This window comes from Benincasa hispida, chromosome 6 (assembly GCF_027475165.1).
Source record: "Benincasa hispida cultivar pf3 chromosome 6, pf3_genome.v1.1, whole genome shotgun sequence".
NCBI lineage: Eukaryota > Viridiplantae > Streptophyta > Magnoliopsida > Cucurbitales > Cucurbitaceae > Benincasa > Benincasa hispida.
This window is the reverse complement of record NC_143483.1, coordinates 8,940,175-8,967,647: the sequence shown is the minus strand read 5'-3', so window position 1 is coordinate 8,967,647 and position 27,473 is coordinate 8,940,175. Positions and strand designations below refer to the sequence as shown.

The 27,473-nt window shown below is 33.1% G+C and overlaps 3 protein-coding genes and 1 non-coding gene across 7 annotated transcripts; 1 reads left to right on the top strand and 3 right to left on the bottom strand.

The window, feature by feature from the left end:
- Positions 1 to 203: 203 nt before the first annotated feature.
- Positions 204 to 4,238, bottom strand: FTSH6 (FTSH protease 6). 2 transcript variants are annotated; one of them, XM_039034464.2, is made up of 5 exons: positions 3,152 to 4,238; positions 1,810 to 2,350; positions 1,063 to 1,376; positions 738 to 978; positions 204 to 666 (listed from the first exon to the last, which is right to left on the bottom strand). In XM_039034464.2, the coding sequence occupies exons 1-5, from the start codon at positions 3,745 to 3,747 to the stop codon at positions 319 to 321; spliced, it is 2,040 nt and encodes a 679-aa protein (XP_038890392.1). In that variant the 5' UTR covers positions 3,748 to 4,238; the 3' UTR covers positions 204 to 318. The 2 variants fall into 2 exon arrangements, with proteins under 2 accessions (XP_038890392.1, XP_038890393.1); XM_039034465.2 differs by having other exon boundaries at positions 204 to 641; positions 3,152 to 4,077.
- Positions 4,239 to 5,902: 1,664 nt separating this feature from the next.
- Positions 5,903 to 8,480, top strand: LOC120080311 (ribonuclease 3-like). 2 transcript variants are annotated; one of them, XM_039034948.2, is made up of 5 exons: positions 5,903 to 6,122; positions 6,204 to 6,254; positions 6,340 to 6,465; positions 6,579 to 6,771; positions 8,113 to 8,480. In XM_039034948.2, the coding sequence occupies exons 1-5, from the start codon at positions 5,976 to 5,978 to the stop codon at positions 8,349 to 8,351; spliced, it is 756 nt and encodes a 251-aa protein (XP_038890876.1). In that variant the 5' UTR covers positions 5,903 to 5,975; the 3' UTR covers positions 8,352 to 8,480. The 2 variants fall into 2 exon arrangements, with proteins under 2 accessions (XP_038890876.1, XP_038890875.1); XM_039034947.2 differs by having other exon boundaries at positions 5,910 to 6,122; positions 6,334 to 6,465.
- Positions 8,481 to 9,056: 576 nt separating this feature from the next.
- Positions 9,057 to 18,381, bottom strand: AAR3 (defective in cullin neddylation protein (DUF298)). Of its 2 annotated transcripts, XM_039034510.2 has the most exons (10): positions 18,024 to 18,258; positions 17,432 to 17,540; positions 16,730 to 16,859; positions 16,206 to 16,257; positions 16,002 to 16,077; positions 15,780 to 15,862; positions 10,671 to 10,767; positions 9,977 to 10,022; positions 9,742 to 9,830; positions 9,057 to 9,627 (listed from the first exon to the last, which is right to left on the bottom strand). In XM_039034510.2, the coding sequence occupies exons 2-10, from the start codon at positions 17,445 to 17,447 to the stop codon at positions 9,290 to 9,292; spliced, it is 927 nt and encodes a 308-aa protein (XP_038890438.1). In that variant the 5' UTR covers positions 17,448 to 17,540; positions 18,024 to 18,258; the 3' UTR covers positions 9,057 to 9,289. The 2 variants fall into 2 exon arrangements, with proteins under 2 accessions (XP_038890438.1, XP_038890437.1); XM_039034509.2 differs by lacking the exon at positions 17,432 to 17,540 and having other exon boundaries at positions 18,024 to 18,381.
- Positions 17,414 to 17,514, bottom strand: LOC120080654 (U6 spliceosomal RNA). Its single transcript, XR_005482605.1, has one exon. It is a non-coding gene; the product is annotated as a U6 spliceosomal RNA (small nuclear RNA).
- Positions 18,382 to 27,473: the final 9,092 nt, after the last annotated feature.

Sequence of the window (27,473 nt, the reverse complement as noted above, 5' to 3'; positions counted from 1 at the left end):
AAAGAAACTCCATATTATTCTTCTATTATAACTCTAACTTGATCAATCAAAAGTATATTTTTTTTCATATAAAAATGATCTTTTAAATGTTTGTTTGAACATATTTTCCAGTATCCATCTTGCTCTCTCAACTTCTAATTTTTTAAATTTGGACCAAATATTTCAAAAGCTTTTGTATATGGTAGCATGAAAAGAATGAAGGATGATTGAAAAGTTGCAACATTTCATTTATACAAGCATCTTAGCGTTATTATTCTATGTAAATACAGAAGCATATTCGTAATTTGATGTCCTAACTTATACACGAAGATATGATATCTAGGCTTCGACCAATTGAGGTATAGAAGCACTTGTTTGAATGCCATTGTCTGAGGGAATGTTAGTGAACTCTGAAAGAATAGATCTAAATTCATCTCCTGAGATTGTTTCTTTCTCTAACAAAACATCTACCAATTTGTCAATGGCTTCTCGGTTGTTTTTAATATGAGTTTTTGCAATTTCGTATGCCTTTTCTACTATATTTCGTACAGATGAATCTATATCTTCTGCTAACTTCTCTGACATGGAGTTTCTAGCTAGCATTCTCATCACCACATCACTGCTCTGTACTGCTGGATCTATCAATGTCCATGGCCCTATCTCTGACATCCCAAACATAGTCACCATCTACAAGTTTACACCCTTCTCTTTGTTAAATCATATAAGTTATAACATGATTTGAAGTGCATATTATTTACCTGTCTGGCAATTTGCGTGACTTGTAGCAGGTCTCCAGCAGCGCCGGTGGTGATCTCCGGCTCCCCAAAGATCACGTCCTCAGCTGCTCTACCTCCAAGTCCACCGACTATTCGAGCAAATAATTGCTTCTTGGAAACCAGTGTTGGGTCTTCTCCAGGCAAGAACCATGTTAATCCTCTTGCTTGTCCTCTTGGAATTAGAGTTACTTTCTGTACTGGATCATGACCCTCTGTCAAGCTTCTGTTCAATTTCCAAATCCACATTTCATGAACAACCAAAACCCATCTACAAAAGTTCAATATTTGTTTGTTTTAAACAACTTACGCACACACGGCATGACCAATTTCATGGTAAGCCACTAAAATTTTGCTCTTCCCATCTGTCATTGTAGTCCCTTCCATCCCGGCAACGATTCTGTCGATTGAATCATCAATTTCGTTAAGTGTGATTTTTTCTTTCCCTCTTCTTCCTGCTAGAATTGCAGCTTCGTTCATTAGGTTGGCTAGATCAGCGCCACTGAAGCCTGGCGTTCTCATTGCAATAATGCTGAGTGATATGTCGCTGTCTAGCTTCTTGTTGTTGCTGTGGACCTTTAGGATTTCTTCTCTTCCTCTCACGTCTGGTAATCCCACTGTAACCTATGTCCAAATCGGCTGATAAGTTGAGACTACTGAAATCAAAATTGGCTATTGAGTTGTTCTTTTTATTAGAGATGATGAAGATACATAAAATCCAATAGTGGGTGCTTGATATGACAAAAATTTCAATCCTTCGTTCACTTGTATAAGGTATTCTATACAAGTTTCAATATTTGAAATGGATACAGGTTCATCCTATAAAGTATAGGGTTATATGTTCTATTCATCCTAGTTTTGGTACATCTTCTGTTTTACTTGTGGGATGTGTTTTCAAGACTTAACAACCTGAGCTTAGCACAATTTGTATAAAGTATGTGTTAATGATCAAGAGGTAACATATTGTATTTAAAAAAAAAAAAAAAGAAAGAAAAATAGCAGAAACACCATTGCTTCGTATAACCACAGACAAGAACAAGAAGAAATACTAGCTTACTTGTCTATCAAACCTCCCTGGCCGTAGTAAAGCAGAATCGAGGATTTCAGGGCGGTTTGTGGCGGCGATGACGATCACACCGCTGTTACCAGTGAAACCATCCATTTCAGTTAGCAACTGATTCAATGTCTGCTCTCTTTCATCGTTTCCTCCACCAATGCCAGTGCCTCTCATTCTCCCAACAGCATCAATCTCGTCAATGAAAACTAAGCATGGAGAATTGGCTTTTGCTTTGTTGAATAAATCTCTCACTCTTGAGGCCCCAACCCCAACGAACATCTCTATGAACTCAGAACCAGAGAGAGAGAAGAAAGGAACTCCAGCTTCCCCTGAAATGGCTCTAGCCAACAAAGTCTTTCCTGTTCCTGGTGGCCCAACTAAGAGAACCCCTTTTGGTATTCTTGCTCCAACTGCTGAAAACTTCTCTGGAGTCTTCAAAAACTCCACGATCTCTTGGAAGTCTTGCTTCGCTTCATCAACCCCAGCTACATCATCAAATGTCACTCCTGTGTTGGGTTCAATTTGGAATTTGGCCTTGCTCCTGTATACAAAAAAAGTACAGAAAATTTTCTCTTTTCTAATGTTGGTTGACAATTAAGGTTGCTCTCTACTTTAGAAAGATCTTAATTAAGATTGTTTATTTAGTTAGAATATTGTAATAGATCTACTTAATTAAGAGTGTTTAGGCCACAATTTCAAGTGGGTGGCATGAGCTGTTATAGCCCAATGACGCACTTTTCATATTTGTGGCTTCAATTACAATAATTAATGTTCTCAACTATTATAACCTACTATGAGTAGGTTGTTACTATTTCAAATCACTCTTTGTTTTCTCATTCTTTCTTTCCTTCTTTCTTTGTAAGTATTTATCATGTCCTACTCAGACTAAAATAGTTTGCATTCCAAGCACACACTATTACAACCTACAAATTATTATAACCAATATAATAACCACTAACTTTCTCAATTTCCATAATTGTTTCTTTAGTTAAAAGATTTGGTTTTTAAACATTCAATTTTCTCTGTAATTGAGCCTTTAGTTATTCAGACCTAAATGATTTAACCTACTTGAAAATAGATCACCACATATTCCTTAAATAACACAGCAGTAGACATGCCAAACCTCAAGAGCTCAGAGATCAAACTTTGGCCTCGGGTGCATTTAACTCTAACCCGAGAGTAAGTAATCTAATTGACAATGTTTAACAAATAGACTATATCAATGGAATAAAAAGAATCAAACATAGGAACTACCAGTCTCCTAATCCCGAAAGGTTGATCTGAACCAATACAACATCCTCAAGAAAGAGATTATAAATGGTCAAAAGCCTTAAAAAGCTACCTTCCAAGTCCAAATGGTAGGTTGGGTCCTCCAGGAGAGTTTGAAGAAGTTGATCGAAGCAGCAAAGAACCAAGCAACAGCAATGGAAAGGCCAAATTTCCCAACAAATCAAGAATTGCAGGCCCCCAGTTGACCTCCATAGGATGAGCTGCAAAATCCACATTCTTTTCCTCCATCTTTCTTATCAAATCTTTTGGCAACCCAGGCAACTGGATCTTAACCCTCTGAATCTTGTCCAATACAGGATTATAAATCTCAGCTATGGCGACTGTACCATTCTCAAAAACATCAACCTTCTTCACTGCCCCTTCATCCAAATATTGCAAGAATCTCGAGTAAGACAATCGACTTGAAGCACTTTCAATAGGACTCTCTGGCTCTGCGCTTGCCGAACCAGAGACATTGAAGAAGGCATCTGCTAGAAGAGTTAGACCTGTGGAGTTCAGCAGATTTCTCTTACTGATTTGAGTGTTTAAAGGAATTTTAGGACGTGGGTTTTCTTTGTTAGGTGTTTTGGAGTGATGGGTCTTCCTTGAATGGTCTTGAAACTTGCAGACAGGAGAGAGAGAGGGAGACAAATATAGGGCAGAAGACATAGTTTCAAGAAACAGAGATGAAAAGAGTGAAGTAATGGTTCAAAGGGTTGATTAGTGTTTTGAGTAGTAATTTTGAAGAGATGTGAAAAGAGGTGTTTGACCTTTAAATGGAGAAGCAAAAATGAAGAAATAGCAGTTTCCAGAAGTTGGAATTTGGGGATGTTTGAACTTTCCATCTGATTCATGAAGGCTCTGGAATTGAGTCCAAAGCTGAATCCAAGAGAGTTTTGTTGGGAAAGAAAGTTGAATAAGATGAAAATCTGTATGCTCCAAGCGCCACACACTTGTTCAAAAGGGAGGGGCGGCTTAGGATTTTCTCATCAATCTCATACTGTTCCTTTAAAACAAATCATACACATAACTTTTGTTCTCTTGTTTGTATCTGACATTTCACAGAAACCCTTCAAACTAACACTATTTTGATTTCTGTTCCGGCAATGTAGATTATCATGTTAGGAATAGAATTTACTCTCAATAGAAAATAGAGCTGTGCTTGTGCATACCAACGTAAAGTTTTGTAATATGACTACTGAAAAGTGGTTTTATTATGTGGTCGAAGTGCAAGCCTATTTGATGACATTAAAGCTTTTTTTTTTTTTTTTTCTTTATTGAGGAGGTATTGTCTTTTTTTAGTACTGGTTTCTAGCATATTCATATATCAATTGAGCAATGTTCAGTTTGGTCAACGAGGTGTTGTTTTATGCTTCTCTTCTTGTCTACAAATGTATAATATCATTACTCACATTCAGACATGTAATGTACGACAAATTAATGTCTCTTCTGTTTGACTTGAAGATCATCCATGGATCGATAATGTTGTGTCTTGTAATTTGATATCCTTTTAGTTCTTTGTTCTTTTTGTATTACTAAAAAAAATCAAAACTTTATGTAAGTTCAAATAAAGGTTAAAAATTTTAACTCATAAACTATTAGATTTGTATTAAATATCAGTCTCTAAAATGTTAAAATTTAAATGTTATATTAAACCTAAATTTCAATTTTGCGTCTAGTTTTATTGGACATTTTTTTTAAATCAATAAAAGATTTTCTCAAGTTTAATTAGATGTAAAATTAGAATTTTAATTTTTTAAATATATTTGAAACTAATTGAATACAAAATTAAAAGTTTAATAATTATTAGATATTTTAAATAGAAAAGTACGATGTTTTTTTTAATAGAACTAGGTTTTCTTTATACAATTAATCTTTTTTAAATAATTTACTTAAAAAATTAAATATATCTACAATATACAGAAAAAATAAAATAAATTAAGTTTTTTTAACTAGTTAACTAAATATATATATAAATACATACACACAGAGATAAATTTTGAAGATTAGATATTAAGCTTATTTTTCAAAAGCAGAAAACTAAAAACATAAGATAAATAGTGTAATGACATATGATGGGACCATCACCAATACCATTTTTGGCAAAGTAACAAAAATTTTAAGAACGCTTCAGCTTAGCTTGTAATGCATGGAATTAGATGCCATTTAATTAACCACATTAAAGCCAGTCCTATATATTGGTTGGAGATGGTTGCAACTCAACTTTAAAGATTAAATTCTCAATCACTATGTCAACAATTATACTAACCTACTAATATATTATAGAACAACTTTCGAGCTCAATATTTTTTTTAGAATAAAACAATTGAAAAAGTCGAGAAATTCTAACAATCTATATGATTATATTACGAAACACCAAAGAAATTAATCACTCAAGATAAAGAGATTGAAGAATGGAACACGCTCATTCCTCCCAAGCCTTTATGAGTGGCATAGTGCACCAATACATTATGGTAACAACAAACATGAGAGAATGAGACAACCCTTAATCAAAATCTCAATCTTTCGCGATGAAGAAAGTGACATATTAGCTACCTTCAAACAATTAGATTCAACCCGAAAATTCGAAAGCTGGAGTGAAGGAAAACTTTCTATCCCAAAATATTGCTTCAAGAATTTCAATCCAACAAGACGTATATGACTCATGATCTTTTTTAAAAGTTGGAGCTAATTGTAATTGCTCCAACAATAATATAAAGCAAACCTTAATATTTAGCTGTCCTTAATGTTCAATTCAGCTGGCCATTAAATTGAACCTACAAAACATTAGGTCTGATTTTAAGAGGTTGGTTTTTCCCACATAACGAGAGGTTTTGCCTATAAATTTCAGTCCCCCAAACTTTATTATCTATCTCATTTCTTTTTCCTTAAAAATTATGAGTATCCAAATGAAGTTCCATCAGCAAACTGTCAATAGAATCCATCTCAATTCTCCAACTCCAATGCTCATTCTCTTTCTCCTTTTCCAGCTTCTTGGTGTAACCATATCATGTCAAGACATTGCATCACATAACTCTTCTCAGGTAATTAATTACACTTTGCTTATTTGTATTCAAAATTGACCAAACTGATCATCCACCACCCCCCCCTGTTTACTTGTTCAGCTGATTTCAAAAGGCAGTGGAGACTATGACTTCTTTTACCTTGTTCAACAGGTAATCAAATTTTTGTTTGTACCCATTTGAGTTATATTATGATCTCTCTGTTTATTTGTGGCTATTTGGTAAGCATTAGTGGCAGATTTCTTTGTGCAATTTGAAGCCCTGTCAAAAACCAGCAAGACCCACTTTCAGTATTTATGGCTTCTGGCCTTCTTCTTATGGGATTCCCAATTGCAAAATTGGAACAAAATTTGATCCTTCAAAGGTATTTTTTCTGGACAAAGAGATAGATATATAGAGAGGGTTTGATGATTCAAATTCATTATGATGTTTTGTTTGTAAATGCCTTTGTTTTCTTTCCTCTTTTTTTTTTTTTAGATGTTGGACCTGAAAAATGAATTGGATAGAGAATGGCCATCTCTTGAGGTGGAGGAGAATGAGGAAATGTGGAAGAAAGAGTGGGAAAGGCATGGAATTTGTTCTGAGCCATTGCTCTCTCAACATGCATATTTTGAAACTGCTCTCAAGCTTAAACAAACTTTTGATCTCTTCATTATCCTAGCAAACAGAGGTTTGTGTTTAAAAATTTAAACAAAACTTTGATCTTCATCCAAAAATATTCCACTGGTCCTTAGTAAGGGAAATTATTCTTAACCATACTTCTTAGTTCTTCAAGATTTGAAAATTGTTTTAGTGGTCCTTATACTAGTTTACTGTTAATATTTTAGACCAAAATGGGGTAAGTTAAGTGATAGAATTTCTACCAACTATCAAGAGATAATGGGAGGAGATAGGAAGGAAAAGAAAACAGAGGCTTCACTAAACTTCCTATTAGCTTTTCAAACGTGTTCAATTAGATCACAAGCGCCAAAAAAAAAAAACAATAAAGAAAGTATATTATATATTCTTTAGCTGTAGTTAGTCTACATGTTGATGCAAAATGCAGACAGGAAAAAGAGCTCGACTTTCACAAATTTTTTAGAGGAGGGATGAATGTGATCTAAAAAAAAATAATAATGATAATAATTAAAAAAAAAAAACATACACAATGGCATGGTACTAGTCACACACACTCTCATACTTAAATTAAAGAGTAAAATATTGTGGAAACTTTAGGATTTGAAAGTGAGAATGGACTTAACCATCCCTGAAGTTACAAGGATGTATTTATATAGGAATAGTCGACCTAGATTATCCTCCATAAGGTTTTTTATTCACGCTAGAATAAACCTTAGAATCCTCAAGTAGGGGCACACGAGGGGTATGCCCTGTTTGACATTTTGCAAGAGTCAACCTAAGTTGAGGTCGAGCATCTTCCTTAGACCTATTTTTGGCCAAGAGTCATGTTTTGAGTCGGGGCATGCTTCACTAGGGGTATATTTTTAGGTCAAGGTCAAGCATGTTGGCTTGGCCTAAGACTCAAGTTAGCCTTTTTCCTAGGCCTATTTTAGTCTAAGGGTGCTATTTTCAGTCCAAATCTTGTTACTTTCTTAGCTCTCTCATTTCTGTTCTTGTTTATTACTGATTACACCCTTTGATCTAAATCACTCGTAACACGTCGTATGAACACTTATATCATCCTTTAGCTTATCATGTCAAATATTTATCAAATCACTAATGATACACATACTCAAAACACCACTCAAAATCTTGTTCAAAAGTTTAAACGATTATCTATACTGACAAGAAAGTATATTTTAAGACAACTCAAAGGAAGGTTGACACAGTACATTAAATGCTAAGAATCACACCTGACATACAGCATCCTATGTTATTAGGTGAATTAATAACTTCCTTTCAACTACTTAGACTTCACTTTCTAAAAACCATGACATTACTTGGCACTATGTTATCAGTTTTTTTGGTTTAATAATGTGGAGAAGACTGTGTTTATGAAATGGTTGAAATGCAGGAATTTTTCCATTTGGAGAGGTGTATGGCTTAGAAAATATAAGTGATGCCATTAGAGGTGCAACAGGACATACTCCACAAGTGGAATGCAAGTCATACAAACACATTCCTTTGCTCTCCAACATCTTCCTTTGCTTCCAATACACTGCAACTTCCATTCATATTGTGGACTGCCCTCTCATAAGAAGATGCAATTTCCAAGCAATCCTTTTCCCTTTTGATCTATTTGGTCCGTCTTAGAAACTCAAAATCCACTCTGTAATGGCACCAGAAAACAATCCCCATCTATTTCTGTTTCTCCTATCAACTTTTTGGTGTTTTATTAATGGCTATCTACAAGGAATTTACACTGTTCTAATTTTAGACCTCTGTTTTGATGTTTATGTTAAATAATAAGTTGATTTTTACGTATCAAAAGATATCGATAACAATTGATTTTTTATGGTTACATAGTGTTAAAATTACACTTCTTTTTTCATGGGTAATTGCAATGGGATAGAACTTTTAAGATTAATAATTATGTGTAGTAATATTTTTAAAGAATTGTAAATATAACAAAATCTACCAATGATAGATTCTATCATTAATAGACTCCTATTAGTAAGACTTTATCGGTGATAGACTCTTACTAACGAGTAATAGACCATGAGAACTAGATCTAAATTTTACTATATTTACAAATTCTTTTGAAATTTTTTTTTTTGCTTGATTACTATATTTATAACAGACCATTTTTTCCTTTTTAATTTCTATATATAGTTCGAGAGAGAACTAAAAATAAAGACCCCAGATGAGAAAACGGTGTTTTAGATGACAAGGAGAAAATTCAAATTCAATTTTGGAACAGATGGAAACAATGATAGAGAAGACAATGAGAACGGCTCAACACAATCTCCAAAGTTGAATCATATCATTAAAGCCAAATGGATTGATAAGAGTATAGAATAAAACAAACTATGTAGATTCTTATTCGTTCTTTGAATTGAAACAGACTAATTACAACGTAAAGCCAAATCATTAATTTTCTCTTCCCTCATTAGAAACATTAATCAATCCTTTGTTCTAGTTTGCTGCCAAATCATCGACTCGTCTGATTAAAAATGCTGTACCACAACAAAAAAAAAGGACATTGTAGATCTTACAACCTGTAAATATCATAAGGGATAAGTCGCTCGTGCTCACGTGAATGACGCTTTCCTTTCTTGGTCCAATCCTAAGAACAAACGTGTCGAGAAAAGCCCAGCAAAACCTTTTGACAGACAACCTTCAACAGCACAAGGAGATTTGGAACCTACTGCACTATTATGTCGAACCATCTCTGTGTTCTCATCTGCAGTACATGATGGTAAGTTTATCTCCAAGTTCACTGGCCTGCAAGCCATAAATCTACTTTTCTTGACGCTCAAAACAGGACTTAACTCCATGGAGCCGGTTCTAGGATCACTCGGAGACATGATGCCGTCCATTTGCATGTCCTCAGGTAATTTCCTCTTCAAACCAGGGAAAAACTTTAATCCTGACACAATAAAAACCAGTAAAACAAGGCTTATATACAATTCTGCATCCCATGGAAGTCCCATATGTAGAACAGTATTTTTTTTTCCCGACAGATGAACATAATAATCTATACCAGAAAGAGAATCTTCAAATACACCCGACTGTGATTCTGAGTCTCCACAATTACAACAAAACTTTGAGACTTTATTAGATCCTGACTGCCTGCACGATAATTATCGGCAGACCAAGTGTTAGTAGAACAAGGCTAAACCGTGATAATAACGAGGATTTAAAATGATATACAAGCCAGAATTTAACCACATTCAACTTCAAACTTGTTGAATCCGTAAAAACCTCCACAAACAAACCTGTACATGTGCTCGACGAAGTCATCAATTAGAACAGGCCAAGCACCTGATAGAAGTACGCAACTGAGTAACTCCATACATTACAGTAAGAAAAGAGAGGCATTCTGCTTATACCCAACATTTCAAAAGAGTAAGGGCTAGTATTGATGCTCTTTCTTCAAGAGAAGTGAGGCATACTACCCAAGCTAATTAGAAAATTTTGATTATATAAAAGTACGGGGAAAAAAATCAAAAATCAAGTATCCATCCATTGCAAGACTATGAAGCTCTTCTTTAACTTTTGTTTTCTGTATTTTTCATAAGCTTTAGTGATAAAAGTACTTAAAGGCTATATTACCACCACGAGTGTTGCATATCCAACGCATTCAAACATGGACTTCCATATTTGAAGAATATGGAGACAGCTGTTAGTCGAAATATTCCACCCACCATATAACACTATTTGGAACTCAAGGACACAGATGAACAAAAACAGAAGGTTAAACATGAAAGTGGAGCATTATATTTTTCTTATATAAATTGAAAAAATATACTTTTTCATGAGACAATTCACTTGTATCGGTGAAAAAACTTCAACAGTAGAGGATAAGGATTACTTGACGTAATTCCCATGTCTTAATTTTCTTAATTCAAATGATGTCTAAAAAATTACTTCCATTAAAAAAATTAATAATAATAAATAAATAACAAATACCTTCGGGATCATACCCTTCCAGATTTTCATGTACACAGCGGCTGAAAGCCAAGACTTGCTGCCAAGTATCCTCAGAAATATTGTGTCGCTGATTATTCTATGGAACTTAAATACATCAGAATCCTTTAGATAAATGACACTACATAGCACTACTAATTCAAGGAACGAGTTGGAGAATAAAACACCAAAAAAATAGCATAATTGCACAAACCAAATAGAAGAAATTTGGTAGATTTAGCTTAAGTAGAAAAATACCTAAAATTCCCAAATTCATCTACTTCAAACACTGAGATAAAGGTGTTATAATATGCATTTATATTGTAATTATGATTAGATGTCTTTTATTGTAATTTTATATCTCCTAAATTAGGGTTTCTTAGTTGCCTATATATATATGTATGTATCTTCAGCCTGATTAATGATATAAGACTACTATTCTCTCCAAAAGTATTGAGAACATGGTATCAGAGCAGTCTAGGATTTTAGAATATTCGTTTGACGGCTATGCTAGGATTTACGCTTATCACAAAGTTAGGGGTTGAATTGAGTCATCAAGTTTGAATGGCCATTTGTCTACACAACCCATCCCAAGAGAAGCGTCGTCATCGTCCGCTCCAATCTGCAACTGTTAGTCGTCGGGAAAGGCCGCACGTGAGGTTCACGCGCCGCCACAAAGAAGTTCATCCCTCGCCACGTGCCGACACGTGGGAACGCGTGAGCCCACCGTTTTATGTTCCGTCGGTTGGGTTCTTGATTCATCTTTTCTGATTGTTCCGTGCATTTTGTTCCATTAAAATCTACTCGATTGTGAGTTATTTGGAAAAATACCCTTTTTGTGCTTAGGGTCTGTTCTTGTTTTGTTTCAATTTGGAGTTGTGTTTGCTCTTTGGTTCATCTTTAATTTCTATTCTGTTCGTGAGATCTATAAACTGTTTGTTGACCCATAATGGATGAAGTGAAGCATATGATGGTATCTAATGGAATTCCCCTAGCATCAAAGATAACTGAACATAAGTTAAATGGATCTAATTACTATGATTAGCGTCAAACGATTCAATTTTATTTGATCAGTATAGATATGGATGACCATGTGTTTGAGGAGTCACCAAAAGATGATAAGAAAAAGGCTTGGCTTTGCGATGACGTTCGACTTTATCTTCAGATTAAGAATTCTATTGAAAGTGAGGTTGTTGGTTTAGTAGATCATTGTGATTCTGTGAAGGAACTCTTAGAATTCTTAGAATTTCTAAACTCTAGAAAAGAACACGTTCATCGAATGTTTGATGTCTGTATGCAATTCTTTCAAGCTGAACAAAACGTAAAATCTATTACAAGTTACTTTATGAGACTTAAGAAGACAGCTACTAAACTTGCTTTACTATTGCCGTTTAGTCCCGATGTCAAAATTCAACAAGCTCAACGAGAAAATATGACTGTTATGACATTTTTTAATGGACTTTTACCTGAGTTTGGAATGGCTAAAACACAAATTCTTTCTGATTATAAAATTTCATCATTAGAGGAAGCCTCCAATCGTGTTCTTTGTATTGAGAGTTCTCAATCTGGTTCGCCTATTTCTCAACCTGACAGATAATTCTAACTTATTTTCTAAAGCCTTTCTCCCCTATCTCATCTCCGTCTGTCATTTTGGCAGATGGATCAACCTCCTCTATTCTTGGATTCAACACCATTTCTCTCACTCCATCACTTTCTTTGTCCTTTGTATTACCATTATCTTTTAATTTAATTTCTATTAGCCAACTTACTCGTGACCTTAATTGTTTTGTCTTGTTTTTTCTTGTTGGATTCAATACCATTTCTCTCACTCCATCACTTTCTTTGTCCTTTGTATTACCATTGTCTTTAATTTAATTTCTATTAGTCAGCTTACTCGTGACCTTAATTATTTTGTCTCGTTTTTTCTTGGTTATTGCTTGTTTCAAGATCGTATGATGAAGAAGATTATTGGTAAAGGACATGAGTCGCGAGGCTTTTACATTTTTTACCATCAGATATTGAAAGTTGTGAATTGCTTTGAAGTTACATCCCCATTTGAAGTTCATTGCGTTTGGGTCATCCATCGTTGTTCGTGTTGAAGAAACTCTATCCAGAATTTCATTCCTTGTCGTCTTTGAATTGTGATTCGTGTAAGTTTTCTAAGTTTCATTACCTTAGTTCTAGTCCTTGAGTTCATAAACGAGTCAGTGCTCCTTTTGAGTTAGTCTATTATGATATTTGGGGTCCTTACACTCAACCGAAGGAATGAGTCACAAGGTGAATTGTAAGCCCCAACGTCAGAGGAACGGGCAAGAAAAGGAAAAGGTAGTCTAGTTGTGTCCCAAACAGGTTTTCGTTACTTTGTTACTTTTGTTGATGATTATCCTCGTGTGACTTGGTTATATTTAACGAAAAATTGTTCTGAGTTATTGTCTCATTATTGTGCTTTTCATGTTGAGATTCGAAATCAATTTAATGTCTCTATCAAAACCTTGCGAACTGATAATGTTGGTGAATATTTCTCTCATGTACTTGGATCTTACTTATATAGTCATGGCATCATTCATCAATCCTCTTGCACAGACACTCCATCTCAAAATGGAGTTGCTGAAAGAAAGAACACACACCTCCTTGAAAGAGCCCGTGCCTTGTCCTTTCAAATGCATGTTCCAAAGCAATTTTGGGCAGATGCTATGTCCACTGCTTGCTTCTTAATTAATAGAATGTCTCCCTCTGTCCTCAATGGAGAGATTCCTCATCGTACTCTTTTTCCTACGAAATCTTTGTTTCCTATTGCCCTTAAGATCTTTGGCTGTGTTTGTTTTGTTCGGGATATTCGTCCAAATAATACCAAATTAGATCCAGAATCTTTGAAATGCATTTTCTTAGGCTATATATGTTCAAACGGGTTATCGTTATCATTGTCCTACTCTAAATAGGTATCTCATTTCTCCTGATGTTATATTTTTCGAAGATATACCCTTTAGTCCATCACTGTCGAGTCCGTGTCAGAGGATGGATGATCTTTTTATCTATGAGATTACCTCTTCTACACCATCCTCTCCTCCACCTTCCTCCGTGTCTCCTCCTTCTGACCCTCCAGTTACTCAAGTCCTACTCCAGGTGTCCTCCCCAGCCACCTTCAGGCCCATGTACTCCACAACTATCTTCTTCGACATTTGATCCAGGACCAAGTGATGATCTTCCCATTGCCCTTTGAAAAGGTAGACGCATTAGTACTTATCCTATTTCTTCGTTTGTTTCTTATAATCAGTTGTCTTCTCCCACTTAATCCTTTATCACATCTATTGATTCCATCTCTATCCCTAACTCTGTTCATGAAGCTTTATCTCATCCCGGATGGCGTAGTACAATGATTAAGGAGATGACTGCTTTGGATGATAATGGTACTTGGGATCTCGTTCCCCGTCCAACTAAAAAGAAGGCTATTGGGTGTAAATGGGTGTTTGCTATAAAGGTCAATCCCGATGGAACAGTGGCTCGGTTGAAAGCTCGTCTTGTTGCCAAAGGTTATGCCTAAATCTATAGGACTGATTATTTTGATACATTTTCTCCTTATGCCAAATTAACTTATATTCGACTATTTATATCGATGGCTACTACTCACAATTGGCCTTTGCATCAACTTGACATTAAGAATGCTTTTCTTTATGGTGTTCAAGAGGAAGTCTATATGGAGCAACCACCTGAGTTTGTTGCTCAGGGGGAGAATGATAAGGTGTGTCGTCTTCGAAAATCTTTGTATGGATTGAAAAAAGTTCTCGTGCATGGTTTGGTAAATTTAGTCAAGCACTCGAATGTTTTGTTATGAAGAAAAGTACGTCCGATCATTTTGTATTCTATCGACGATCTCACAATGGTATTACTTTACTTGTTGTATACGTTGATAATATTGTTATCACTGGAAATAATGTATCAAGTATATCTTCTCTCAAGACTTTTCTTCAAGGTCAATTTCTACCAAAGATTTGGGGCCATTGAAGTATTTCTTGGGTATTGAAGTAATGAGAAGCGAGAAAGGTATTTACTTGTCCCAACGAAAATATGCACTTGATTTGTTGTCTGAGACAGATAAACTAGGAGTTAAATCATGTAGTATTCCGATGATACCAAATTTGCAATTTGCTAAGAAGAAATGTTTAAAGATCCTGAGAGATATAGAAGATAAGTTAAACTATTTAACAGTGATACGACCTGGCATTGCTTATTCTGTGAGTATTGTGAGTCAGTTATGTCTTCCCTGACAGTGGATCATTGGGCTACAGTTGAACAAATCCTATGTTATCTAGAAGTCCCACCTGGACGTGGGATCTTATATAAAGATCATGGTCATACAAAGGTTGAATGTTTTTCAGATGCTGATGGGGCTGGATCTCGAGAAGATAGAAGATCGACTTATGGATATTGTGTATTTGTAGGAGGAAACTTGGTGTCGTGGAAAAGTAAAACAGAATGTTCACTCTGAGTAAGAATAGAGTTATGACACAATCTGTATGTGAAATAGTGTGGATACATCAACTTGTATCTGAGATGGGCTTCAGTGTTACTGTGCCAGCTAAACTATGGTGTGATCATCAAACTGCTCTTCACATTGCATCCAAAATAGTATTTCATGAACGAATTAACATATTGAAGTGGACTATCATTTTATTCACGAGATAATACAAGAAAGGTTGATATTTACAGGATATGTGAAGACTGGAGAACAATTGGGATATATCCTTACTAAAGGAGTAAACGAAACAAGAATAAGCTATTTGTGCAACAAGCTGAGCATGATTGACATATTTGCTCCAGCTTGAGGGAGAGTGTTATAATATGTATTTATATTGTAATTATGATTAGTTATCCTTTATTGTAATTTTATATCTCCTAGAATAGGGTTTCTTAGTTGCCTATATATATATATATATATCTTCAGCTTGATTAATGAATAAGATTATTATTCTCTCCGCATGCATTTTTGTAAAATATATCTATGAGCGTTTATCCAGATGTGTCTGTACATATGTTCCATAATTGTTAGGTCGCATAAACCCAAGTTAATGAAAATGATAGTAACAGAATGAAAGAGAAGGGGGAAAAGGTTACCTCAACAAAGTCACACCATTGATTAAGTAACCGAAATCTTCCATTCAAAACTAATCTCCATGCTCTAACTGCCATACTAACAGCTGTAATTCAAATAAATATATATATATATATATATCAGAATGTAAGAAAAACAACTTATCCAGTGCACATTTCATGTTATCTTTCACGTTAGGAAACAAAAACATATTTTTATATTCAAATCTAGAGAAGAAATCTTACTGATATTTTTTTGACCATTCTCCCGACAAACAAAAAAGACAAACTCGTAGAAGCGTGAAAATTCTGAAAAGTCTACCTACAAAATAAAATCGTCAAATTCAAAGTACAAAAATTTAACATTGCCACCAGCTAATACCAAAAGCTTGCCAAATTAAAGGAAACTAGAGTAGAGTATAAAACCAAGAAAACTGATAAGGAGTTTACCATAAAGTTTAGATATGACATCAGCTTCGATAGTTCATAAACAATTGAGTTCCTGGAAATATAATTTATACTTTTCAGATAACCTAGATTAATATAAGAAAAACTTTTATGCTGTAATCAAATGTATTTCTTATACGATGTAAAGCTACAGAAGTACAAAAATGACATGAGATGGCCTCATTTATCCAGTTGTAAATTTGGCATGTCTAGTTTTTCTCCATGTAACATTCCTTTTTATTGAACTGCAAGAAAATACTAAACCAAACCAGAACTAAATGAAATCAAACTTGCAAGCATCCATGTCTGATATTAAAAATTATTTTCATTTGATAATTGAGTAGATGAACAATCTTAGTTTCATATATCTGTCAGTTAAAAAATGTATGGAAAATATCTTAGTTTGGAAGGACAAAAGATATTGAATCGTATAAAACAGAGTAAATGCTTTATATCGAAGCCTATTGACACAGAGTACAACTAACAAAGCATCACAAGGTATACAGTATTGGTTTTGAGGGATATACCCCATCTGCAGTGATGATTGCACATATATTAAGAGCTCTGCAAGTGCCTGCTTTGGACTTTTAGCCATTTGTGTTTCAACTTGTCCAGATTCTTCATTCCCATGACAAAAGCCATTTTGAGATCGAATATCTATAAACAAGTTAGTAAACAAGTTAAGTCTCCATTAATTGCTAATATGATTTCCAAATGCAATGCAAATCAGACTGGAGTACGTTAATTCATAGTTTAATCAACAAGAGAGATTTCAGAAATCACAATCTTGATCTTTTTTCCATGAAACAAAGAGGTAATACATTCAAACTAAAATAGGAAGACCTTGACACAATCAGTAGACAGAAGAAACCCATGCACATGATAACAATTATTCAATGACACAAAGAAGTGATCACCACATATGATATAACTATCTTGAATCTAAACAATCAGGAGCCAGAACACGATAGTATTTGTCTTTCTTTCCGTAGAATTTAGTGTTTCCACTCAGCTCCACTAACCCCACATTTTCTCAGTTCCACTTACTCTGGTTTGCTGTCATCTAACAGAAAAGCTAAACTATTTTATTTCTTCGTAAAGTATAAAACAATATAGTTTTATCTGTCCATAAGAATTAAGAAGACTCAAACTTCTCCTCCTAAAAGGCTGCAGGTTCAGACTCTGAAATCATAATACAGTAATTAGAGCTTCTTTTTCTGGATCAATACTCGATTTCTGCACCATCCTTGTACAAGGGCCACACAAATCTTCTATGTATCGTTCCAATTTTTTCGGATGTCCTCTGAGAGACGCAAAAAGTACTATTCCTCAGACAACCTACAAGTAATAAAAGTGCTCATTTGGAAAAATTAATTCATAATTCTCTAAGGAAGCTAACTGACCAAAGCAGAAAATGAACATAGACCTGATGCATCATATGCTCCAAAAGAAGCACCATAAACTGAATCTTTTACATTCTTTATCATCCAAACTATTAATGCAGAAGCAGAACCCAATAAAAATAAGGGCACCTACACTTCTTCAGACCAAATACATCTTAACTTCTTAACCATCCAAAATCACTTATCAACTAACCATCTTTTAAAAAATAAATAAAAGCACCCAAATCTTTAACATACCCATATCTTCAAAGATAACATACATCAGCAAGAAGACAAGAAGCAGACATAGATTTCTATGAACAAAAAATACTGCAATCGATTCTAAAGGTTTAAGGAAACAAAAGTTGAGTGAGAATTGAAGAGAAAAAGGGCGGAACCGAGAATTTGAAAGAGTGGGGAAAGAACAGGAAGTTGTTACCACAGTATTGACGATAAATCTGGACGATATCGAAGCGATTCATAGGCAAGAAACCCACAAGGGAAGTCATGGAAGTTAAGATTGTTGAAGGAAAATCCAGACCTAAACTTCAAAATAACACAGAAGGAAGGGAAGCTCTCTCGATTCTCTTTCGTTTCTTTCTTCCTTCCTTCTTCGTTCTTTGCCTTTGATTTTTGCTTCTCTTTCTTTCTCCCTTTGCCTTTTCACTGTCACCACATTATATCTTAACCTTACGCAATTCCTCTTTACATAATTGTTTCCAACTTTCAATATGTTACCTTTTTTGTTTTGAGTTTTGAATTTCCTTTCAACTTTTTTCTCCGTATCGTATCGATCTAATGGTTTGATTTGATTTTTAGCCTAAATTGAACATATTGATTTGTATTTGGTAAAAACCAAAAAATATTGATTTGGATTGATTTTTTATTTAAAAAATCAATCAAAATCGAATCAAGCCAAGGGTATATATATGTCCTAAAAAATAAATTCTAACATTATATATCTTTTAGTATTTTAGTTAACGTGGTTATTTGATTTTTTTAAAAAATATGAATTATTATGATGCATGTATATTTTTTATTAAAAAAAGTATCCAAAAGAAATCAAATATCAAATTTCAATTATTAAAAAAATAGACCTAATTTCAATTTAAAATTAGCGAAAAAAAAGCAATTCAAAACAAAAGTGAAAATAAAAATAAAAATTTGGAAAAGAATAAAAGAAAATATCAAAATCATAAACCAAACTGATATTAAATTGAACTAAATAAAAACTAATTCATTAATTTTGTTCTGTATTGGATATTGATTTGGATCCACTCTTTATAAAACCATTGGTTTGGTTTGATTCTTGGTTGGCCCCAAAACCAATTATTCGTTGGCCCTAAAACTGACAAAAACTGAACCGATTATTACTCTATTTGGTGGTAATATCTACTAGTTAATTTTAAATAATTATAATTAATTATGTTTAACTATTATTCATCAATATTAAAATTAAAATTTTATTTCATAATTATTTTAAATTAATTAATAGACATTAATATCAAAGACTAAAAGTGAGTATTTAATAAAAACATCAAAGTTAAAAGTGTAAATTTTGAAACACGAGAACCAAATTGAAACAAAGTTCAATCTTAAGGGTGTATTTATAACATTTTAAAACTAGATTAAATTTAAATCAAACTCAATGTAATATTTTGAAACAACCATAAAAACTAAAACTAAAACTTAGAGACTAAAAAGGTTTTTTTTTTTCCTTTCCCTTCTTTGTTCATACTATCCCTAGGTGTCTTGATTCAACTTCCTAAATTGGTTCATTTTCTCTTGTGAACTGATTTGACCCTTGATTCCGTGGTAGTGAGTTTTTTGTTTTTTTTGTTTTTTTTAATTAATGTTTGGACATAGTTCAATTTTATTCTTTATACTATTTTCTATAGATTTTAAATTCAGTCCTTCGAAACTAATCTTTATCGAAATTGATTAAATAATAATAATAATCTTTAAGTAACAAAATCCACTATGACGTTTCCAAATTTATGGTGACAAGGCTAATAAATAATAAAGATAATTTTAAAAAAAAAAATCAAACCATGGACTAAATTTAAGTATAATTATTAAAAGTATATCAATTAAAAATATATACGATTGAATTTTTTTTAGAAAATATATTAATGGATGTGTTCCATACGTATATGGATTATTTTATTTTGTATTCATTGTAGGTTTCTCTGTCATGATGTATCATTAGCCTAAAAGAAAATATAATTATTATTGACGAAATCATTGATCATCTAAAAATGTTGAGTTATACTAAAAATAAAAAACAAAAAACAAAAGAAACATACAACGTTGAATAAGTATTTCAAAATACATCTTTATTTTTTTTATTCAAAAACTGATTTTACTATAGACATTAATTACGGGTGTACATTGGATTGAGGGTATTTTTTTGGATCGGTCTAAAATTTTGGTTTGATTGGGTTGCGACCCAAATAAAGTCTCCAACTCAACCTAACCCAACCCTCACAATTCGGATTGGATTGAGTTGGATTGTTGGGTTATTACTTATGTTTTTTTAATTAAAAATATGTAAACTTATCTACAACACATGACTAATAACTAAACTCTTATAAAACTCAAATGTTAAATACCAAATATCTATGATATTTATTATAAATTTTAAACAAAAACAAATATCATAACAATTTTAAAAGAAAAATGTTAAAAATTCACAAATCAATCAATACAAAGTAAATAGCCTTTAAACAAAGAGAAATATATATATATATATCTAGTTGGGTTGGGTTGGGTCAACCAAAATTTCTTTTAGCCAACCCGCAACTCCATCCAACCCAACAAAAAAAAAAAAAAGCTTAACCCAATCCTACCCTTACATTTTGGATTGAATAGTCTGAGTTGTTTGTATTGTTGGATCATTTGAACACCCCTATGATATATGTGAGGAAAAAACTTCACATACCTCAATGTTTTATAAAAACTAATTACTACAGAGTCCTAAATTAAGCTAATAATTTAAATTAAAATTTTATTACAATAACTCATGTAACTATTTTTTAAAAAAACTCGTATAAAGTTTTTTTTCTTGACAAATGGAAGAGAACTTTCTAAATATGAAAATTAACTAAAATTTTGTGAAGTTGGAGATCAAACTATGACATTTGAAATGGTAAATTGTATCCTATCTATCAAATTATGCTTGAATTTTTAAACGTAATAATAATATGGTTAAGTTACTATCTTATAAAGATTAACCCAATCTTCTAAATGAGACAAATATTTAAAAGTAATTTAAGGTTGCAAATTACCTACTACAAGGATTAGGTGTAAGTCAATTTCATTTTAATGGGAAACATATAGTCAATTACTTGGGTAATGAGAACTTTGATATTAAAATTGATGAATATTATGTGAATTAAAATGTGATAGTAGTACATTTTGCTTGGAAAGGGAGGGGCTTAACAAAGATGTTAAAAGGTAGTCTCAACTTAATAAGCATATTTAAGAACTATTTCCATTTTTTATTTACCTTGTTTCCCTTATGAGGATCTTCCTTTACTACATGTTGCTTCACTAAGCAAAGAATGCCTTATTTCCCAAGTCTTGCCTTCATAAAGCTACAATTTAGGAAATTATATATTCTTCCTCTTTTATTTCTTTATTTATTTTTATGTTAGCTACAATTTAGGAAATTATATATTCTTCCTCTTTTATTTCTTTATTTATGTTTATTTTATTAACACAACTTGGCATCCATTTTACTTTTGATGGACTCAATTTTGCCCCTCATTTTTTCAATTTTGTTTCTGACTTGGGTGTATACTTTGTTTGATAAATATTTTATTTTTTATTTTTGAAAATCAATGGTATGTATCACATGGGAGAATTTTATTATTGATTAAAAGTTATCCAAAGAAGAAGACAATTACTGTATTTATAAAGAAACTAATCCTAATACTAGTAAATCAAAGAAACTAATCCTAATACTAGTAAACCAAAGAAACTCATCCTAATCTTAATCAATCAAGGAAAGTAACCCTAATCCTAATCAATTGAGGAAACTAATTTTAAACCAAATAAATCATAAAAGGACTACATCATAATGCACTCCCTTAAAATCAAACTCGTCCTTGAGTTTTCTTCAATTAGGGTGGTAATTGGAAGCCATCAGGAGCATTGTATAAATGAATGTCAACGACATCAAATATTGGATTAATGTTTAAATTTGATGGAAGATCAAATTGTAAGTGTTGGCTCCAACTTGGGTTATTTAAAATGGTCCAAGCTTTCTATTTTTTAGTTTGTTGTAGGTCCCAACGAGAAAGCGATTTCTTCCTCAAGTGAATCATCACTAAATCTTCTTCATTAAATTGGTGAAATCGTTTATGCTTGTCAACAATCTTCTTATAAGTCTAGTTGGCTTGGTTAATATTGGCTTGGACTTCTTTATGGAATTCAGCAATTTGATCAGCCATTGACTCTGCTTCAATGCTAATATCAATATAAGTAGGTAAGTTTATCAAATCCATAGTTAACCTTGACATTTTAGTTAAACCACTTTAAATAGGCACTTCCTCGTTGATCTAATTTTCATAAAATTGAAGGCAAATTCAGTTTGTCCCAAGATAAGATCCCACTGCTTATGATGGTCACTAATGAGCAACAAGTTAGGTTTCCAAGCATGCGGTTCCTCACCTCGGTTTATCCGTCAGTTTGCGGATAAGCTGTTGAACTATACTTGAGTGTAGTATCAAATTCTTTCCATAAAGTTTTCCAAAAATGACTAAGAAAATTGGCATCCCTATCTGAAATAATTGTACAGGGAATTCCATGTAATCTGGTAATTTCTCAAAAAATAGGTTAGTAACAAACAATTGTATAACATCATGAGTCTTTTTACATGGTAGGAAGTGAGTCATTTTACTAAAGCAATCCACTGCAACCATGATTGAGTCAAAGTTCCTTTGAGTACGTGGTAGACCAAGGATGAAATCTATAGATAAGTCCTCCAAAATATTTGTTGGAGTTGGTAAAGGGGTGTATAATCCTACATTGGTTGAAGATCCTTTTGTTATTTGACAAGAATATCCTTTTTTAACTGAGGCTAATAGTATATTTGAATTACGAGATCTAATGTTTTATCTCTTCCAAAGTGTCCAGAGAGACCACTTGAATGAAGTTCTTTGATTAGAATCTCTTTTAAAGATGTGTGAGGAATGCATAATAAATCAACTTTGAAAAGGTATCCATAAAAAAAATATGAAAAATCAGCTAAATTAACATGATTTGTGCATTGCAACCAAACTTTACCAAAATCTGAGTCATTATCATATGAGTCAGAGAGATGTTCAAAAGCAATTACTTCAGTTCTAAGTATTGTTAATAGGCTTTCTTGTCTACTAAGAGCATCTTTCACCTTGTTCTCTTTTCCTGATTGATATTTTATAACAAAATTAAATTGTTGGAGAAAGGAAATTCATATTCCATGCATCCTACTTATGTTTATGTGCTTGAATGGACTTAAGAAAGAAGTGATCAATCAAAAAGACAAATCCCCTATAATGGAGAGATTGTTCCCATTATCTGAGAGTCTTACTAATGTATATAATTCAAACTCATAAGTACTCTAATTTAACTTTGATTCACTAAGCTTTTTACTAAAGTATTCAGGAGGATGTTTATTTTGTGTTAAAACAACTTCTATGCCTACTTCTGAAGCATTAGCGGCTACTTCAAAAAAAAAAAAAAAAGTGAGAAGTTTGGTAGTTATAAGACAGGGCTCTCGGATAGGTGGTTTTTAAAGGGCTTAAAAACTAGGTTCTTAAAGTTGCTCCCATTTAAAAGCTCATTTTTTAAGACGATCAGTAAGTAGGGTTGGTATAGAGCTAAAGCTTTTAATAAATTTTTTATAAAATGAAGTTAAAAAGGATTGGACTTGTTTAGTAGAAGTGGGGGTAGGCCAATTGGTTATTGCTTTGATCTTAATAGGAACGACCTTAATACCACACTCTTCAATAATAATCTAAGAAAGAAATTTCATTAGCAAAGAAAAAAAATATTTGGTTGGGTTGATGAAAAGTTTGTTATTCTCAAGACTGGTCAAAACAAATTTTAAATGTTTTAAATGTTCTTCTTTTGTCTTGCTATAGATTAAGATATCATCGAAGTAGACCACTACAAATTTATTGGGAAAGGGAAGAAGAATCGGTGCTTGGGGCATTTAATATTCCAAATGGCATGACTAGCCACTCAAATAATCCTTCATTTGTTTTGAATGTTGTTTTCCACTCATCACCCAATCGAATTCTTATTTGATGGTATCCTTTTTTTATATCTATATTCAAAAATCCTCTTAATTGATCCAATAAGTCATTAATTCAAGGAATAGGGAAACTAATAGTGATTTTTTTTTATTTCCTTGCTATCAACACGCATCCGCCAACTCCCATCTTTTTTAGGTGTTAGCAATGCTGGAAATGTACAACGATTAATGTTAGGTTGGATACATCCTTTGTGAAGTAGCTCTTACACTTGGTCATGGAGAATTTGATATTATTTCGGGCTCATTTTGTAATGAGGAATGTGTGGTAGGCTTGCTAGGGGAACAAAATCAATTTGATATTGGATGTTGCAAAGTGGTGGAAGGCCTTTAGGTGTTTTCATTAAGGAAGGATGTTCTGCAAATAATTATTCCACCTCCTTAGGAAGAGCGATTTTATCTTATACCCCATTGGTTCCTTTAACAATGAGACTCCAAATATTTTTCTCAACTTCTTTGACAAAATTTTTTCCCTTTTGTATAGTGAATAAACTCCCACTTTTGTCGCCCTTGTTGCTCTTTTTCTGTGGTGCTTGATTATGTAATGGTAGAAGGACAATTTTCTTGTCCATCCATTAAAACTCATATATGTTGTCTCGACCCTTATGGATGATTTGGAGGTAATATTGTTATGGTCTTCCTAATAGAACGTGGCACACATCCATGTTTAAAACGTTATATATAATATGGTTATTGTAACTATTACCAATTGATAATTGTATGGTACAAATGTCTTTTACCAGTGCTTCACCACCTTTTTTTTATCCAACTGACCTTATATGGATTTGGATGGGGTTCCATTTCGAGATTAAAATCTTTTACCAATTTTCTGGACGCGATGTTCTCACTGTTCCTATTGTCAATAATAACATTACAAATCTTATTGTTTATAGTTCGTTGGGTCTTGAATAAAGTATGTTGTTGATGTGGAGTTTCTATTTTAGGTGCAAGGAGTAACCTTTGAACCACGCAAGAGAGTTATGCTCCATCATCAACTTCTACATTATCGATGGCTTCTTCCTCGGTAGACTCATTCTCTTTATCTTCAAGATTTTCCTCTTCATGAATGATCAATGTCTTTCTTGATTGAAAATTATTGGAAAGATGTCCTTTTTGTCTGCATCTGAACATTTTCCTATGTTTGGTTTGTTGTAAGGGTTCTCTTGTGCTTTCTTGATTGTTGTTCACTCACTTTGTCCTTCATTGGTTGTTGTTCAACTTCTTTATCTTTGGAAGAAGATGTTGGCTGATTTGAGGTAGTCTTTGAAGTTTGCCCCATATTTATTTTGAATTTCAATGTGGTATTTTCCTACGTTAGTATTCTTCTCGATCTTGTTGATTGTTCTTCATAAGAAGGTGAGAGGGTAAATTTTAACTTTCTCTTTGATATTCGAGTGTGGACCTCCTACGAATTGGGCAATGAGGTGGTCCTCGCTCTCTGTCAAGTTGATTTTAGCGTCTAATTGGTGAAATTCCTCTGTGTATTTCGCTACATTCCGTGAAGCCTGCGACAATTTTGATATTAGTCATAGTGGATTTGTTCATATTGAGCTAGTTGAAATTATTCTCTCATCATCTCCTTCATTCTTTCCCAAGTTTTGATGGGTTCTTTTCCACACCTCAATTGATTTTCTTCAATTTATTCCCACCATGCAACAACAACCCTTTTTAGTTTGAATGCAACTAAATTTACCTTCTTCTTATTTGGAATATTGGCATACTTAAAAAAATTCTCTACGCTTTTGATCCATTCAAGAAAAGCTTATCACACTTACCAAATAAATTTTGTAGGTCCAATTTTACTATGTAATCGTTGTGTTCCTCCCTTTAAAATTGTGGTTTACGACCTCTTCTTTACATATCCTACTATCTAAACTCCTCTTTTCCCTCTTTTTCGCTTGATATATTCTCGAAATGTTGGTGTCTTCTTTGATAGGCTCTTGGTATTGGTTGTTCTTGGATGCTAAGTGGTGGTTCTTGAATGTTTTTTGGAAAGATTTGAAGTTGGAAGATGTTATGTGGACTTTCTTAATTACCAAGATTTCATTATAGTTTATACCTTCAATGAGGTTTTACAATGTCTTGTAATTGTTTCTGCCTTGCAGCAACTTGATCCAACCGAAGAGACATATTCTCTATCAAAGTCGTAAGCATAAGGTTAAGGCCTTCTGTGATAGGACAATGGCGTCTCTGCCTCTTTATTTTGGGAAGTCTCGACCATGATTGGTTTCTTTTCCATCATCAAGTTCAAGACATCTTGATGCTCTAATACCAATTGGTGTATACCAAATGAGAGAATTTTACTATTGATCAAAAGTTATCCAAACAAGAAGACAATCATTCTATTTATAAAGAAACTAATTAATCCTAGTAAACCAAAGAAACTAATCCTAATTCTAATCAATCAAGGAAAGTAACCCTAAACCTAATGAATCATAAAAGGACTACATCAATTAAGTTTTTAAATGTTGATCTTACTTATGAGTTTTTATGATATGTGTGTTCGCATGAGGTTTTTAGAGAAACTCATTGCGTGGAGCTGAACTTGTATTGATGTTGATTTGATGGGGATGTGGTTTGGTCTCTAATACTTGATCCTCTAATTCTCTCTCAGTTGGATGTGTACGCTTGACTCGAGGAAACACAATGCGTGATGTTATTGAAGTTGAAGTCTTGGTAGAGTCTTTGTATCTTCAAAGTATGCAACTTCAGAAGACGGAGAGTCTTATGATTGTTGGGAAAATTCTCTTTGGGCTTCCTAGACTGGAAAATTTTCTGACCCTTCAAATGGAGAAGAACTCCTCTATTCATAAAGTTTTCTAGTAGATCTCGTGGGCTTGGGTTTGATTGGTCCATGGACCTGGTCATTGGGCCCAACTCAATGAATTTGGGTCTTATTTAGCATTTGGACTAAATTAAACCTATTTTTGGACTCAACTGGACTTTAGATCAAATAATAATATTAAATTGGGCTAAATTAAATTATTCAATTCAATGGTCATGATGAAAATACATGGTACCATTAGATTTGCCAATTTATGCCTTTAATTTCAATTTAGGACATTTGTCAACCTTTAATTAGTTTCCAAATCTTATGATTTATAATTTCGTCATTAATTTGGTAAATAACGTGGCAATTTGTTATTGATCCAAAATTTCTTATTCAACAAATGTCATTTTCAAGATTTATGCATATATATGAGTGGGTAAATCTAAAAAAAGATAAAGTTGAAATCAAATGACAAGTTGTATGCTCTTGAATTTGACTATATTTGATGTGTCAATTAAAACTATGAATTTTGACTAGAATTTGGGATAAAATTTAGAATATAACCAAATTTTGATTTGAGGTGTGTGTTTTACCTTCATTCTTTTTTAAAACTTGGATTAAGATAAAAGCTTAAACTTGATCATTTGAATTTGAGATAAAACTTGAAATATGACTAAATTTTAATTTGAGATAAGTTTATGTTTTACTTCAGTTTTTTTTTTTAAAAAAAAAACTTGGATGGAGGATAAAAGCCTAAACTTGATAACTTGAATATGACCAAATTTTAATTTGACATAAGTTTGAAGTCTTATCTTCATCTT

What these genes read in the sequence shown, in the direction of transcription:
- FTSH6 (XM_039034464.2), bottom strand. Translation starts at nt 3,747, where the DNA reads ATGTCTTCTGCCCTATATTTGTCTCCCTCTCTCTCTCCTGTCTGCAAG. An exon ending in CAGGGAGGTTTGATAGACAA is followed by an intron (nt 1,377 to 1,809) that starts GTAAGCTAGTAT and finishes ATTTGGACATAG; the next exon opens with GTTACAGTGGGATTACCAGA. An exon ending in TCACGCAAATTGCCAGACAG is followed by an intron (nt 667 to 737) that starts GTAAATAATATG and finishes GTAAACTTGTAG; the next exon opens with ATGGTGACTATGTTTGGGAT.
- LOC120080311 (XM_039034947.2), top strand. Translation starts at nt 5,976, where the DNA reads ATGAGTATCCAAATGAAGTTCCATCAGCAAACTGTCAATAGAATCCAT. An exon ending in CATCACATAACTCTTCTCAG is followed by an intron (nt 6,123 to 6,203) that starts GTAATTAATTAC and finishes TTACTTGTTCAG; the next exon opens with CTGATTTCAAAAGGCAGTGG. An exon ending in TCTTTTACCTTGTTCAACAG is followed by an intron (nt 6,255 to 6,333) that starts GTAATCAAATTT and finishes GGTAAGCATTAG; the next exon opens with TGGCAGATTTCTTTGTGCAA.
- AAR3 (XM_039034509.2), bottom strand. Translation starts at nt 18,093, where the DNA reads ATGACTTCCCTTGTGGGTTTCTTGCCTATGAATCGCTTCGATATCGTC. An exon ending in GATTTATCGTCAATACTGTG is followed by an intron (nt 16,860 to 18,023) that starts GTAACAACTTCC and finishes ACTTGTTTATAG; the next exon opens with ATATTCGATCTCAAAATGGC. An exon ending in AATGGTGTGACTTTGTTGAG is followed by an intron (nt 10,768 to 15,779) that starts GTAACCTTTTCC and finishes TAAGTTCCATAG; the next exon opens with AATAATCAGCGACACAATAT.